Source organism: Pseudonaja textilis, chromosome 11, assembly GCF_049901715.1.
Source record: "Pseudonaja textilis isolate UNSWEBS1 chromosome 11, rPseTex1.2, whole genome shotgun sequence".
Lineage (NCBI taxonomy): Eukaryota > Metazoa > Chordata > Lepidosauria > Squamata > Elapidae > Pseudonaja > Pseudonaja textilis.
Window position 1 is genome coordinate 4,650,760 of NC_142000.1, and position 16,261 is coordinate 4,667,020.

The 16,261-nt window shown below is 40.6% G+C and overlaps 1 protein-coding gene across 3 annotated transcripts in view; it reads left to right on the plus strand.

Annotated features, from left to right (window-relative positions):
• NECAB2 (N-terminal EF-hand calcium binding protein 2) overlaps window positions 1-16,261 on the plus strand; it is a 239,797-nt gene that overhangs the window by 116,034 nt on the left and 107,502 nt on the right. For all 3 annotated transcript variants that reach the window (XR_015744934.1, XM_087940473.1, XM_087940474.1), the window contains one exon: window positions 8,467-8,603. Coding sequence is in view for 2 of the 3 variants with exons in the window: in XM_087940473.1 (XP_087796599.1) it covers window positions 8,467-8,603 (137 nt within the window). In the remaining variant the exon portion in view is untranslated. The remainder of the gene's footprint in view (window positions 1-8,466; window positions 8,604-16,261) is intronic.

Below are 16,261 nucleotides of genomic sequence, written 5' to 3' on the forward strand. Positions count from 1 at the left end.
AAGACATATTTTTTACTGTCTCTCTCCAGAGTTGGTATAAGTCGCTACAAATATTTCAAAGCAATTCTTTGTCTTTGGAAATAAAGATCCATTTCTAGCTAACAACTCTGGGATAGAAATGAAATCAATACTTGCAACTGTATGAAATATTCAGGGAAGACTCTGAAGCCAGCTGTCAGGGTTTCTTCTGAATACACACACACACTATATACTGTGCAAATTATATATGACAAACACATACACACAGACTTATGCACACATATTATGTACAGCTAGAAAGTAAAGAAAAAAACAGAACCAGAAAGAAAAATGGACCAATGACAAAATATAAAGTTTAGGATAGAGAAGACTATTTGGATTTTTGAAAAAGGAATTGTTATTTATTTATTTTTACCAATTTTACTGAAAAGATACTGTACATGATTCTAGAAAAAAAAAGAATTACACAAAACAAGGATTGCAAAAACAAAACAAGCAAGCAAGCAAAGAAAAAAAAACAAAAAAGTGGGAAACTATTAATATATATCACATATGAATCCACTGTCAGATTTCTAAATCAATCTTGGAAGAAAAATGTATCTTAGGGGCTGGGGAATTATGGGAGTTGAAGTCCATGTATCTTAAAGTTGCCAAGGGAGGCTGTAGGGGCTTTTTAAAATGACGAAATTATAGAAATACCAAGTTTGAAGTCACGTTGAACATTTCTTTTATGTTTGCTGCTACAAGTTTCTTCAAAGAGAATTTTCTTTTAAGCAGAAGGAACTTCAAAGAACGGAATGATTCTATTGATACTTCTTTAATGCTGATACTTATTTAGTGATACTTATGGGAGAGGGAAAACAGGCCTGTTTTTCTGAATCAGCGTAATCTTATAGCAATAAAAATCCCTACGAGAAACATATGGATCCATACGGGAAACAAACAAGGTGTTATAAATGATAAAACATGTGTTGCATCTCAAATTATTTCCCTTATGTCAGAGGTCTCCAAACTTGGCAACTTTAAGACCTGTGGGCTTCAACTCCCAGAATTTCACATGTCTTAACCGTTGAGGAATTCTGGGAGTTGAAGGCCACGAGGCTTAAAGTTGCCAAGTTTGGGGACCCCTGCTTTATGTGATCAAATGCAGGTTTGTTTTTTGCAATGGAAGTTTTGTATGAAAAAGCAGAACTCCCATCATGATGTCAAAACACTTGTTCTGAATCACTCAATCATAGGGCTTGGAGGGGACCTCAGAGGTCTTCTAGTCCAACTCTGTGATCAAACATTGAGACCCTCTACCATTTTGGACAAATGGCTGTCCAGTCATCCTTGGGGGAAAAAAAACCCTCTTCTGGAGAAAAACTCTCCCAGGAACAGACTTTGGCTGCAGAGAATCAAGTCTAAAACGTGGTCAACAAAAACCGTAACTATAAGTCCAATCAAGGCAAATTGAAGTCATTGGTCCGACAGGGCAGGGGCAAGAATTCTAGATGGCAAAACTCAACATGGTTGGGAAGATGCCAGGAACACAGATAAGCAAAGTCAACCCAAGATAAACCCATGTTTGCTCCCAGCAGATGCCGCACTCAGCATGTAAACTCTCATACCCAGGTGTGGCTAATGAAGGGAATCAGGGCCCTTTCCTCCCCTATAAGTCATGCAACGCATGTTGCTCTCTTCTCTGTTCCTCCCTAGGATGAAGAGAGGGTGGGCCTGGGTCATCCTCCAAACTCCCTCTCCTTTGCTCTACCTCTCCCCTGCTCTGCCCAGCCAGACTTTGCCCTTCCCCAGTTTCCTCCACAGCCAACAGAGCCACACTCCCACTCCATGTCAGCTGTTTGTCTTCCTCCTCGGATTCAGACTCCGACAAGGGGCATGACACTTTGCAACCATCATAAATACATGCCAGTCACCAAGTGTTTGAATTTTGATCACATTATCCTGGGGACATTGCAATAGTTCTAAGGGTGGAAAAACAGAAATAAATTCCCTCTTTTTTTAGTGCCGTTGTAACTTTGAATGGTCACTAAATGAATGGTTCAAGTCAAGGATGGACAGCCAATATTTGTCGCCTCTACTCTAGTAGCAAGTATCATTCAACAGCCTTCCTGCCTGACAACATTTTCGACTCAGTGCAAGAATTATTTGCTAAATACTCAGAGCGTGCAAATAATTGAGAGCTCATAATCTGGCTGTTTAACAGTAGGAGGGCTAAGAAAAGAAATGATTTGAAACACTCATTGTTTCATACAGTTTAAGATTTCAAATGCTGTGTTAGGAAATGATCTTTGAATTAAATTACTGCCCGTGTGTCTGATTTATTTAACTGCTGCTGTTCAGTTTATGACTCGAATTAGCTGGCAAGTAGAAGGATAATTCCCTGGATAAGTTTACACATCTTAAGTGTGTTTTTAAACAAACAAACAAAAAACCCTCTTATCAATTGAATAATCTACAATGGCCTAAATGCTCACATAGGCATAAACTATATAGTCTATAATAGTGTATCTTAACTTTAGCCGTTTTAAGATGTGTGGACTTCAACTCCCAGCATTCCACACATCTTAAAATGTTGAGAAACACGGATTTATAAACTACAATGTGTAGGTTTGCACAACATACTAAATCATTAATGATGACCAAATCTACTTTGTTATGATTTAATGCAGTGTCTGAATCCACTCTTTGAATTATAACAGTTCAGATGAAACACCAGTTACTCAAATCAAAATCTTTATTATGGTCCTTGCCCATCATAAGCCCCAGTTATTAGATTTAGGAGATTATGTGTAATCCTTTCCCAGTTCCTATCAATCCTAATTAGAATATTTTTTTCCCAACACTTTATTTATCATTCATGGAATCCTGGAGTTGGGAAAGAGCCTTCAGGCCATCAGTGCAATCTTCAACTCAGTGCTGGAATCCAGCTTATTTGTTGGTTAGATTTTTGTCCTGCCTTTATAAGTAACTGAAGGCCACAAATATACCTAATGCTCATTCTTCCTCCTATTTGTCCACAGCAGCAACTCTGGGAGGTTGGGCTGAGAAAGAGGGACTAGCCTTAAAGCACCCAACCAGTGGCGAGATTCAAAAAAGTTTACTACTGGTTCTGTAGGCGTGGCTTGATGGGTGTGGCTTGGTGGGTGTGGCAAGCCAAGGATACTGCAAAATCCCCATTCCCTCCCCATCACACTAACCTGCTTTCCAGCTCCGTTCTCCTGTGCAGGGCAACAAAAAAAAAAGGCACAGCCAATCAGCTGGGACTCAATGGGAGGCAGAGAAGAGATAGGGGTGGCGGGGCCAGTCAGAGGTGGGATTTGCCTGTTCTCCAAACTACTCAAAATTTCTGCTACTGGTACTCCAGAACTGGTCAGAACCTGCTGAATATCACCTCTGCACCCAACCGAACTTTTATGCCTAAAGCAGACTAATATTCACTATCTCCTGGTGATTGGCCCAAAGTCACCCAACCAGCTTTCATACCTAAAGTCGGACTAGAACTAACGGATTCCTGGTGATTGGTCCAAAGTCACCCAACCAGCTTTCGTGTTTAAGGCATGATTAGAATTCTCCATCTCCATCTCCTGGTCACCCAACTGTCTTTCATATCTGACAGGACTACAACTCACCATCTCCCGGTGATCGGCCCAAAATCACTGAATTGCTTTCATGCCTAAAATGGGACTACAACTCACTATCTCCTGGTGATTGGCCCTAAGTCACCCAGCCAGTTTTCATGGCTAAGATGGGACTAGCATTCTCCATTTCCTGGTGATTGACCCAAGATCATCCAACTGGCTTTCATACCTACAACTCACCATCTCCTGGTTGATTGGCCCAAAGTCATCCAGCCAGCTTTCATGCCTAAAGTGGGATTAGAACTCACAGTCTCATAGTTTCTAGACCAGCACTTTAATCACTACACTGAAATACCTCTTGAGCATCCTAACATCTGTCTATGCAGCCTTTGCTTCTCCACAAAACAGAAGCTGGTCATCTACTTCAGGCTTTGCTTTTGCTTCCCAACAGCTCTTACTGTTAGGGAAATCCTCCTGACTTTTAACCAGAATGCTGCTTCCTGAAACTTGAACCATTATCCTGTTCCTGAAATGCTCTAGGTGGTGGAGGATGGTCAAACTACTTCTCAGTGACAACTCATAGCCCTTCAGTATACGGAAAGCTCATGTCCTTCCCAATGAGCATTTCTCAAGATTATGTTTTCCATGTTCAATTTTGTCTTCTCTCGTCTAGTCCTTCAGACTTCCCTTCTTTACATTTTTTTTCAGTTGTTCTTACTTCTTAAAATGTGGTGCCACAACTAGAACGAAGCTAAATTAAGTGAAAGTATTGCTTCTTATAATTTGGAAGCTGTTGGCTGTTGTTTTTTAAACAAAAGCCAGAGGTAATGTTATCTCAATAAAAGTACAATGTTTATGGCAAAAGAATAAGCTCTAATTTTATCTTGTTGAAAGCGTAAAGGAGTAGGAAGCACAGTTAATTTCTTTAACTAACTCACTCTTTCTTCTTTCTTTCTTTCTTTCTTTCTTTCTTTCTTTCTTTCTTTCTTTCTTTCTTTCTTTCTTTCTTTCTTTCTTTCTTTCTTTCTCAATTTGGTTTTAAATAGAAAGGTGGAAACTTGTTCTTGGTTGAGCTGAAATGTTTTTGCCTTCATTGGTTACCATGGGAACAGACCTTTGTTAATCTTCTGTTCATAAACCCAGAGCAATTTACGTGTGTGGAAGTTTGATTATTCAAATTGCTTTTGAATGTGTTCAAATAAATTATAATGACTGATGCCAATGTGCTTTTATTATCTCTTTGCTTAGATATTAAAAATAGTTCTTGATAAAAACGGGAGCCTTTTTTCCATTTTTGCTCCTTCTTTTCAACCTCCTCTGTGTGTGTGTGTGTGCGTGTCTTCCTCTTGGCCAAAGAAAAATAATCACTTTTTCTTCCTTGGCTCCTCATTTTTATAAAAGGATGCAGTGACAGTAACCTTTCCTTGTGTTATATTTAACAAGAGAAAAATGCATGGAGACATGTTCAAATTATGATTCCTTTTCTAACTCATCTTCTTCCAAGACTTTCGCATGTTAAGTTGCTCTAATTGCTCTACACAAAGACCAGGTTATTACATCCTGTTGCAAAAAAAAAGACTCCTTTTTTTCGCAAGAACATAATAAGTATTCTCACAGTGAATGTACTTCTCATTAACAAATCTAAATTCTGAAGAATTTAAGTTTCTGCAATTGTAACTTGGTTCCACCTCGGGTCTCGGTGCCACCAGTTGAGAAGTAGTGAGATAAAGTACAAGTAGACCTCGACTTAACAAATGTTAGTTTAGTGACTGTTTGAAGTTACAATGGCACTGAAAAAAAGGGACTTATGACAGTTTTTTCGCACTTATGACCATTTCAGCATCCCCACCGTCGCGTGATCAAAATTCAGATGCTTGGCAAATGACTGTTGCAGTGTCTGTCATCTGCACCTCTATAACTGTCTGGTTTGGCTCTGCAACCCAACAAGACAGACACAGACTTGAGAGAGTAATTAGGACTGCAAAAAAAACAGTTGCTACCAACCGACCTTCCATCGAGGACCTGTATCCTGCACGAGTCAAAAAGAGGGCTGTGAAAATATTTACAGACTTCTCACATCTTGGACATTAACTGTTTCAATTCCTACCCTCAAAAAGACGCTATAGAGCCTTGCACACCAGAACAACTAGACACAAGGACAGTTGTTTCCCAAACGCCATCACTCTGCTAAACAAATAATTCCCTCAACACTGTCCAACTATTTACAAACTCTGCACTACTATTACTATTACTCTTCTCAGCACTCCTTATTGCCCATCCCCTCCCACTTGTGACTATAGGACTGTAACTTTGTCGCTTATATCCCAACAATTTATATTGACTGTTTCCTAGTATGATTGAATTGCTTATTGTATCCCATGACTATTGTTAAGTAATAATTCTTGACTCTTGATGAGTGTATCTTTTCTTTTATGTACACTGAGAGCATTTGCACCAAGACAAATTCCTTGTGTGTCCAATCACACTTGGCCGAGAAAGAATTCTATTCTATTCTATTCTATTCTATTCTATTCTATTCTATTCTATTCTATTCTATTCTATTCTATTCTGCTCTATTCTATTCTATTCTACTTTCCTTCCTCCCTCCACCTCTTCCTCCTCCTCTCTATTCTATTCTATTCTATTCTATTCTATTCTATTCTACTTTCCGTCCTCCCTCCTCCTCTTCCTCCTCCTTTCTATTCTATTCTATTCTATTCTATTCTATTCTATTCCTGGGGTCGTATGGTCTCCTTTTTCTGACTTTCTGACAAGCAAAGTCAACAGGAAAGCCAGATTCACCTAACAACCTTGTTACTAACTTTACAACCGCAGTGATTCACTTAACAACCGTGGCAAGGAAGGTCGCAACATGGGGTGAAACTCACTTAACAAATGTCTCCCTGAACAACAGAAATTTTGGGCTCAATTGTGGTCATAAGTCAAGGACCATTGGAACAGACTCTTCATTTAAGGATATTTTAATGATTGAGTGGAATGGTATTTTGTTCATAGCACTTTTTGAAGTACTCTCTTTAAGGGTGAAAAAGTCAACCCTTAGAGTGGCATTTCTCAACCTTGACAACATGAAGATGGGGGAGTCCCAAAGGTGCTTTTTCAAGAGGCAGCTAGACTTTCTTTGTTTTTCCTTGAAGAGGTTTCACTTCTCATCCAAGAAGCTTCTTCAGTTTCGACGTAAAGATAATAAGGAAAATAACGGCATGTACAGAAGCTGACAGACTAACTTTAGAAATGAAAAATAAGGAGGATTCAGAATATTACAAAACTTGGAATACGTTTTATATGTGGCTGCAGAAAAGAAGGGAAGGTTGGAACAAAATCAGCTAGGAGGATTGGAAGCAAAATATAAATATTGTACCAATAATCAAAATGTTAATTTCTATTTTAATGGGTTTAACTACATCTTTGGTATGTGTGGTAAAGTAATACCAAAAGGGCTGCACTGTGTTTTGCATTTATAGTGTAAACAATATATATATGGGAGGATATAGAGTTGGCTAGAGAGAGAGAAAGAGAGATCTAACAGATGAAAACATCTTAATCCAGGTGGAATTTGCAGAATTGATTTCAGTGTCACCCAAGTGACTTTCATCAATTGTCAGATTCAAGAACCAAGAACGACACACAGAGTTACTTAAGGGTAGTTTCTGACAACGAGAGGTATTGGTACCTTGGTGAGACCACATTTGGAGTACTGCATCCTGTTCTGGTCACCATGATACAAAAAAGATGTTGAGACTCTGGAAAGAGTGCAGAGAAGAGCAACAAACATGGTTAGAGAACGGAGGCTAAAACTTATGAAGAAGGGTTGCAGGAACTGGGCATGTCTAGTTGAATGAAGAGAAGAACTAAGTATGGTTTAATCGTAGTCTGTTCCAATACTAATTGAGCGGCTGTCCTAGAGAAGAGGGGGTTGGTTTATTCTCCAAAGCACAAAGACCAGGACAAGAAGTAGTGGATGGAAGCTTGTTAGAGAAAGATCCAACCTAAAAGTAAAGAGGAATTTCCTCACCATGAGAACAATTCATCAGTGGAAGAACTTGCCTCTTGGAGCTGTGGGTGCTCCGTTACTAGAGGTTCTCAAGAATAGACTGGACAACTATTGGTCCTGGATAGTATAAAGTATCCTGCCCTGAGCAGAGGTATGGACTACAAGACCTCCAAGGTCCTTTCAGCCCCATGTAATTCTATAAGTTTCCCAACTGGGTGATAAACCAGATGTCTTCGAGAACGTAGCACCTATCAACATCTTAAAGGTGGCCACATTTGGAGGTAGCTTTGGAAGTGGCATTATTAAGGGGGAAGGAAGAAAATTTACTCCTCCTTTATGGGAAGAAAACCACAAGAATCTGGTGTTTAATTCTTGCTTGGAGATGCATGTAAACTGGATTAAATACATGAACAGTGTGCATCTGGGTATCGTTAATTTTGATACCAAGTAGTAGTGATAATGTTGACCATTTTGGTACTCATAATTACATTATATTCACATTGTTATAATAACATCGTACATAATATAATCATCTTTCAACTTCTGATCCTTTCCTCTATGTACTGAATTTAAATATTATATAGGAATATGCATAGTAATATTTTCCTCCTTTCTAATGTCTACCTCTATTCCAAATCTTAATAGCACAAACCGTATATTAATAGGTATTCTATTTCTATAAAATATAGATCTTTCTAATCAACAAAACCATGATCCAAGTTTCATTTCTTTTTTTCTTCACAAGCACAAACTCCAGAAGTGATAATCCTGTTTTAACTTCGAGCTGTTGCTAAGCGGAAGGCTGTAAGCCGAGGGTTACCTGGGGGGCAGGTGGCATTGTCTTTGTCTTAAAGGTACATTCTCAGAGAGCTCCCTTGTCTTCCTCTTTCCCAGGTCTACGAACGAGGGACAAACGTGGACCAGTTCGTGACCCGTTTCCTGCTGAAAGAGACGGCCAATCAGATTCAGTCCTTGCTGAGCTCCGTGGAAAGTGCCGTAGATGCCATCGACGAGCAAACCAGCCAGATAAGGTTGGCCTGTGATCTTTATGCCATTCCATGTGACATCTAGATAAGACAAGATAAACTGTCGTTGTCCTTTTTCTGTATACAAAATGGGTCATGTTAAAATTTTGACACACTGCTTCCAGGAATGTCACCATCCCAAGGATAATGATAATAATCATAATAATGATAATAATAATCATAATAATGATAATAATCATAATAATCATGACAACAATAATAATCATAATAATAATCATAACAATAATAATAATAATAACAATAATAATAACGGCAGAGACATCCCAAAATGCCAAACTACCTGTGTCTGTCTGTCTGTGTGTTCAAAATGTAATAACAGCAGCAACATCCCCAAAATTTTATCTGTCTGTCTGTCTGTCTGTCTATCTATCTATCTATCTATCTATCTATCTATCTATCTATCTATCTATCTAGAAAGGAGAGAGAGAGATAGGTAGAGATGATAGACAGATAGATATATAGAGATAGAGATAGTTGTATAGTGTGTGTGTATGTGTATACATACATACATACATACATACATACATACATACATACATATATATATATATATGTTTTCTTAAGTTTTTGCCGGTACTTACATGTATGGTATTCAGCTTTGTTCAGGTGATTTTCCCACGTCATTATAGTTGTGCTTTTAAAGTTGTAGCAATGTTTCGGCAGAATCTCATCTGCAATCATCAGGCTCCTGTATTGTGTTCATCTGTAAGTCAGACTTTTACAGTTGTTTCAGTTTTAAATTTGGGGCTAGCCTACTGCTGTGCCAGAATGGTTTTTTCTTCATCCTGATTGGTTGGGAGTCTTGGTCTGTGTCTATTGGTCTTGGAGTTTGCTGTGTTCTGTTTGATTGGTGTTTCTAATATCTTCTGTCTGTTTTGTGGCTTTTTTTGTCTTGGTTGGCTGGCAACATTGTATTCCTGTATTGGAGGCTTTTAGTGCAGCTTGGCTCCAAGTAAATGGACGGCTATCATTTGTTAGGAAGCTAGGTTTCATTTGGGTGCCTGGTTGGGGTGTGTTTGAGCTGGAGGTATCAGGGGGGATCTGTTTGTGCCCAGGTGTTTGCCTGGCTTGTGGTGTGGAGATTTTTTTGTTTGTAAGTGCAGGCTTCCAAATAATTGACAGTCTGATGGAATCATCTCTTCTATTCATGCTTTCAGGTCTTTTTTCAATCTCTATGGCTTCTCTGATAATTCTGTGGCTGGGGTTTTCTATAGTGGCTAGGGTTTTGGTGCCATTGAAGTCGATGCTATGACCTGTGACTTTCATGTGTTGGACTAGTGAGGAAGTGTGTTCCAGCTTTTTGACTGCATTTTTGTGTTCATCCAGGCGGGTACTTATTCTTCTATTGGTCTGTCCAATGTATGTGGCCGGGCATGATGCACAGGGGACTTCATATATGCCTTGGTTTTCCAGGTCAATTTTATCTTTGGGGTTTCTAAGGATGGCTGCTATTTTTTCTGTCTGTTTTGAAGGCAGTCTTGATATGATGCCTGTGTAGTATCTTACTGATTTTGTCTATAGTACCTCTTATGTAGGGCAAGACAGCTGTTCCAAAGGTCTGTTCATCTTCTAGTTCTCCATTATGTCTCAGTGTGTTTTTTGGGATCAAGCCGGTGATTTTGCTTTTGTGGAAGCCGTTGGCTGTCAGTACTTTAGTCAGGATGCATAGTTCAGTCTTAATGTGTGTCTTGTCTGCCAGGCGTTTGGTTCTAGTAATTAGTGTTTAGCCACGGAGTTTATCTGTGCTGGGTGGTGGTGGGATTGGGCGTTGAGGTAGCGGTTGGTGTGTGTTTTCTTCTGGTATACGTTGTGTCCTAGTGTGCCATCTCTTTTTTTGTAGATTAGTACATCTAGGAATGGTAGTTGTTTGTTTGTTTCCGTTTCCATGGTGAACTTGATTTTGGGGTGTGTGCTGTTTAGGTGTGTTAGGAAATTGTTTAGGTTTTCTTTTCCATGGGGCCAAATCACAAATGTGTCATCGATGTATCTTAACCATAGTTTGGGTTTGTGGGTGGCGTTAGCCAGGGCTCTGAATTTGAATTCTTCCATGAACAGGTTTGCAATGACGGGTGACAGTGATGATCCATAGGCTCCTTCAATTGCTTGTATCTTTGTCCTTTGTATATGAAATATGTGTTGGTTAAGCAGTGTTCTGCTAGTTCCAAGAATACCATAAATAATTCCATAAATACCAACCAGCTAAACACCTCATGGAACTAGCAGAACACTGCTTAACCAACACATATTTCATATACAAGGACAAAGATACATGCAAATTGAAGGAGCCCCTATGGGATCCCCTATGGGATCTTTTTTTAATGGTTTTGATGATTTCCCTTGGCTTTCCCAGGCAGCTTATCACCTCCTCATTTCTGATTTTGTCAACCTATACATACATACATACATACATACATACATACATACATACATACATGGTATTCAAAAGGAAATTAAAATCATATATATCACAGCTATACAGAGCAGCAACTGTCTTGACCAGAAGACCCCCCCCCCGTCCCCCCAAAAACCCCAGTTGCTATGGAAATGGGGATGAGATCAAAAGCTGGTATCAAGAGATTTTCTTGTTCAAATCCTCCTCCTGGCCACCCAATTTAAATTAAACAAAATATTAAGATCATAAATAGCTTGCGTAGGAATCCTTTTTTCCCCTCAGGTCTGGTAAGTTAAGGAGAGAATTACTCAAGACGCTGAAAAGCAGATGTATTCTTCTTCTCTCTGTCTTTTAATATGCATGGTTACTCGGAAGTTTAAATCAGAAGAAAGCCAGTTATTCTGGGTTACCTAGAGAGCTAGCAGCTCAGGTGATGTCCAGTAGGATAATAAAAGAATGTTTCTCTCTCTCTTTCTCTACATTTGACAAATTCTTATCTAACTTTTGGTTATTAAATCCATCTTTGTAATTCTTCAACCTCCACCCAGTCTATTCTTAAGTACTTCTAAAAATAAGAACCTAATAATTGCCTTATTCTACTGTACCAAAGAGAATTGAAAGTCAACGCTTTTTCTTTCTTTTTCCCCTTTTTCTGCTCACTCGTCCCTTCCCTTTTCCCTTCCTCGTTATTTGCTTTCGTATTTTCTTTGTATGCTACATCCTAAACTAATTACACAAAATAGAGCCTCATTAAGGAAAATCATTTATTTCAGCAGCCCCACTTAATTGCTGATGATTTAGTGTCCTATAATTCCACAGCCTGGGCTGGTTCTGTACAATGTACTGAATCTTGGATGTTAACAAAACACACGTCCTAGGATTTCTTATTAGTCCTTGACTTACAACAGTTCCTTCAATGACTGTTCAAAGTTACAGGGACACTGAAAAAAAGGGACTTCAATGGGGAAGCCAGATTCTGTTAACAGCAATGTTACTGACTTGTCTCGCTTAGCAACAAAAATGTTGGGCTCAGTTGTGGTCATAAGTCAAGTTAAGTCCAAATGGCTTTAACGCCGCATGGCTAGTCTAGGGAAGAGAAGGACCAGGGGAGACAGGAGAGCAGTCTTCCAATATTTGAGGGGCTGCCACACAGAGGAGGAAGGGGTCAGGCTATTTTCTAAAGCCCCTGAAGGCCATATATATATATATATTTATTATCTATTTATTTTTATTATATTGTTTTTTTATTTTATAGAATAGAACAGAGGTAGAGGTAGAGGTAGAATAGAAGTAGAGATAGAGACAGAGACAGAGACAGAAACAGAAACAGAAACAGAAACAGAAACAGAATAGAATAGAATAGAATAGAATAGAATAGAATAGAATAGAATAGAATAGAATAAGATACAACACTTAGTGATAGCCATAGGTTACTAATAAGCAATCCGATCATACTAGGGAACAAATAAAACAATATAAATTGTAAAGATACAAGCAACATGGTTATAGTCATAAGTGGGAAGAGATAGGTAATAGGAAGGATAAGAAGAAGAATAGTAATACAGTCTTACTAAATAGTTTGGCAGAGTTGAGGGAATTACTTGTTTAGCAGAGTGATGGTGTTCGGGGAAAAACTGTCCTTGTGTCTAGTTGTTTTGGTGTGCAGTGCCCTATAGCATCGTTTTGAGGGTAGAAGTTGAAACAATTTATGTCCAGGATATGAAAGGCAAGATCTGGAATAAACTGCCCAAAAGTTAGACAGTGAAAATCACCCCATGGTCCAGCACAGAGTGTCCAATCAGCATCCAGTAAGACGTTATGGGGAAATCTCCTTTGCAGGTGTTGTGTTCCTCAGGACGGTTGGCCTTGAAGAAATATAAACAACGCCACTCAGCAGCGCCCTTCTAATTCTCACGGGACTGCTCCACACCATCTCACTTCCCCATCCCAAATGCCTAAACCTCTCCCCCCCCCGGGGTTGGACTAGATGACCTACAAAGTCCCTTCTCACACTGTTATTCTGTTCTGTTCTGTAAACCAACTGCTGCCCTGACCAAGCTATCAGGCTGTCCTTAGATTCTGACGAGATGATTCTGAAGTGAATTGCAACTCTCTTGTTCGCTTTAATGTAAGAAAATGATCTGTCCTGCCCCTGTCAGAGTCTGAATCCGAGAAGGAAGCCGGACAGCTGACATGGAATGGGAATGCGGCTCCGTTGGCTGTGGAGGAAACTGGGGAAGGACAAAGTCCAGCTTGGGCAGAGCAGACAAGAGGTAGAACAAGGGAGCGGGTGTTCAGCGGAAGACCCAGGCCCACTCGCTCTTCCTCCTAGGGCACACAGGGAGGAACGGAGAAGAGAGCAACATGGGTTGCGTGGCTTACGGGGGAGGAATGGGCCCTGATTCCCTTCATTAGCCACAGCTGGGAAGACAGTTGATAAGAAAGGCATGCTGCATGTGGCAGGCTGCTGGGAGCAAACGTGACTTTATCCTGTGTTGTCGTGGCTTATCTGTGTTCCTGGTGTCTTCCCAACTGTGTGAGTTTTGCCATGCCTTCAAATCTGAAATTCTTGCTCCTGCCATGCCAAACAAATTACTTCAGTTTGGCTTGTTTGGACTTTAAGTTACAGTTTGTGTTGACCATGTTTTGGACTTGGTTTTCTGCGGTCAAAGGCTGTTCTTGGGAGAGTTTTTCTCCAGCCAGAAGATAACCAGGACATTGGAGGAAAATTGGAGATAAAAAAAGGGACTCCTATTGATTATCTGACTGTTGCCTTTGTGCTGTGCCCCTTTGGGTCATCACACAGATCAGAAGTGTTCCAGTCTTGGCGATGTTGAGACTTACGGACTTCAACTCCCAGAATTCCCCAGCCAGCATGGATTTTTTTTTAAAAAAAACCTCCCTTTCATTGAATCAGAAACATTGGCTGGCCCAGGTTTTGCTACAAGCTCTGCCTTGAAGTTTCTGGTCTTTGAGGCATCCGATGGTTACTAACTCCAAATATTATCATTATAAGAAGCACAAGGAGATGGTCACGGGTAGATTCTCTCTCGCCACTCATGTTCAATTATCCCCCTTTCCGGCTTGACCTTCACTTTACCCCATCAAAAGAAGCTCGCCAGTAAGAAAATTGAAATTTCCAAGGCTTCTCAATCCTTCCTTCCTATTTTGAGCTGCGCCGCCGCTTTTGATGCCGGCATCGACCTTCAGCCAATCTATATTCATGAGACTCAACTTAAAAGGTGCACGCTTCAAATCTTCCTTGCCTTGCAGGGTGGCTTTTAGTTCTTTGCAGCGGTTTCATGTTGAGCAAATCACAGTTAGCCAAAAACATCCATTCAGGCTTCGGGGCAGGATAGCATTCTCTACAGAGTCTGGATAATGAAACCTGTATGCATCAGGCCGCGGCTTTGGTTTTCAAATAAGGGAGACACTAACTCAGCATGGAAAGGAGGTGTTTGCACATCGCAACTCCCCTTCCCACGGGGAAGAGGGGAGACAGTGTGTGAATGTATGGAACGTATTTCCTCTGCTATTAGTGTAGGGGGAAATCTGCAGGGTGAGTAAATCAGTGGTGGGATTCAAAAAATTTTTACTACCGGTTCTGTGGCCGTGGCTTGGTGAGCGTGCCTTGGTGGGCGTGGCAGGGGAAGGATACTACAAAATTCCCATTCCCTCCCCACCCCACTAACCTGCTTCCCAGCTCCATTCTCCTGCGCAGGGCAACAAAAGAAGACCCAGCCGATCAGCTGGGACTCAATGGGAGGCAGAGAATAGCCCCAGAGGTGGGATTTGCCAGTTTTCTGAACTACTCAAGATTTCCACTACCGGTTCTCGAGAACCGGTCAGAACTGGCTGAATACCACCTCTGGAGTAAACCATAGAATAATGGTCAAGTTGCTTCCATTAGATCAGGACTGTTCCAATCTTGGCGATGTTGAGACTTGTGGACTTCAACTCCCAGAATTCCCCAGCCAGCATGGGTATTTTTTCTTTTTTTAAAAAAAACTCCTCCCTTTCAGCCCCCAAGTTAGAAAGTGCGCTGGTAAAAATGAGAAGATAAATTATTCTATCATCTTTTTTTTTTCATGCTAGGGTACAATTATTGTGTTTGCTTTACAAAGAAGTGCTCCAGTTTAGAGTTTCCATATTCAGTTTTTCTTATAGCTCAAAAAGGGCAAGTCCTAAAGCAATTAAAACTTTGCAACGCATAAAGAATGTATTTGTAGGTATCTTAAGGAATGGTCTTACATTTAATTAGTGTATTAGGATGCAAATGTTGAGCAGAAGCAAATGGTGAAATTGATCTGGGGTTCCCTTAGGTGGCCCTACTCATGGGGTAGGGGGTCTCAATTTTACATGTCCTTATGTGGAGTTCTTCGTGTTCTCTGAGCTGGGTTGTTTGCTTGTAGATGTTTGATTACCCAACTAGGTAACAGCATCAATGCTAGTAAGTAATTCAATGGTGGATTTAAAAAAATGTACTAACAGTTCTGTGGGTGTGGCTTTCTGGGCGTGGCTTGGTGGGCATGGCAGGGGAAGGTTACTTCAAAATCCCATTCTCTCCCCACCCCACTAACCTGCTTTCCAGCTCCGTTCTCCTGTGCAGGGCAACCAAAGGAGATCCAGCCAATCAGCTGGGGTTCAATGGGTGGAAGAGAATAGATGGAGGTGGGGCCAGTCAGAGGTGGGATTTGCCAGTTCTCCAAACTACTCAAAATTTCCACTACCGGTTCTCCAGAACTGGACAGAACCTGCTGAATACCACCTCTGGTTCTATGGCAGAATGAGCTACCTACCCATTTTTTACTACTGGTTCTGTGGGTGTGGCTTGGTGGGCGTGGCAGGGGAAGGATATACTGCAAAATCCCCCGTCCCTCCCCACCCCACTAACCTGCTTTCCAGCTCCGTTCTCCTGTGCAGGGCAACCAAAGGAGACCCAGCTGATCAGCTGGGACTCAGTGGGAGGCAGAGAAGAGATGGGGTTGGCGGGGCCAGTCAGGGGTGGGATTGGCCAGTTCTCCAAACTACTCAAAATTTCCGTTACTGGTTCTCCAGAACTGGTCAGAACCTGCTGAATACCCACCTCTGCGTTTATTGGAGATTTGTATCTGACACTGGTAGGCAAAGCTGAGATGCAGATAAGCAGGGATTAATACCAGGCAAATATTAAGCAGAAAACAATACTCTAATCTACTACTATCAAGGAAAAACACCACATTTCCATCAACACTGGTGGGACAAGTTACTG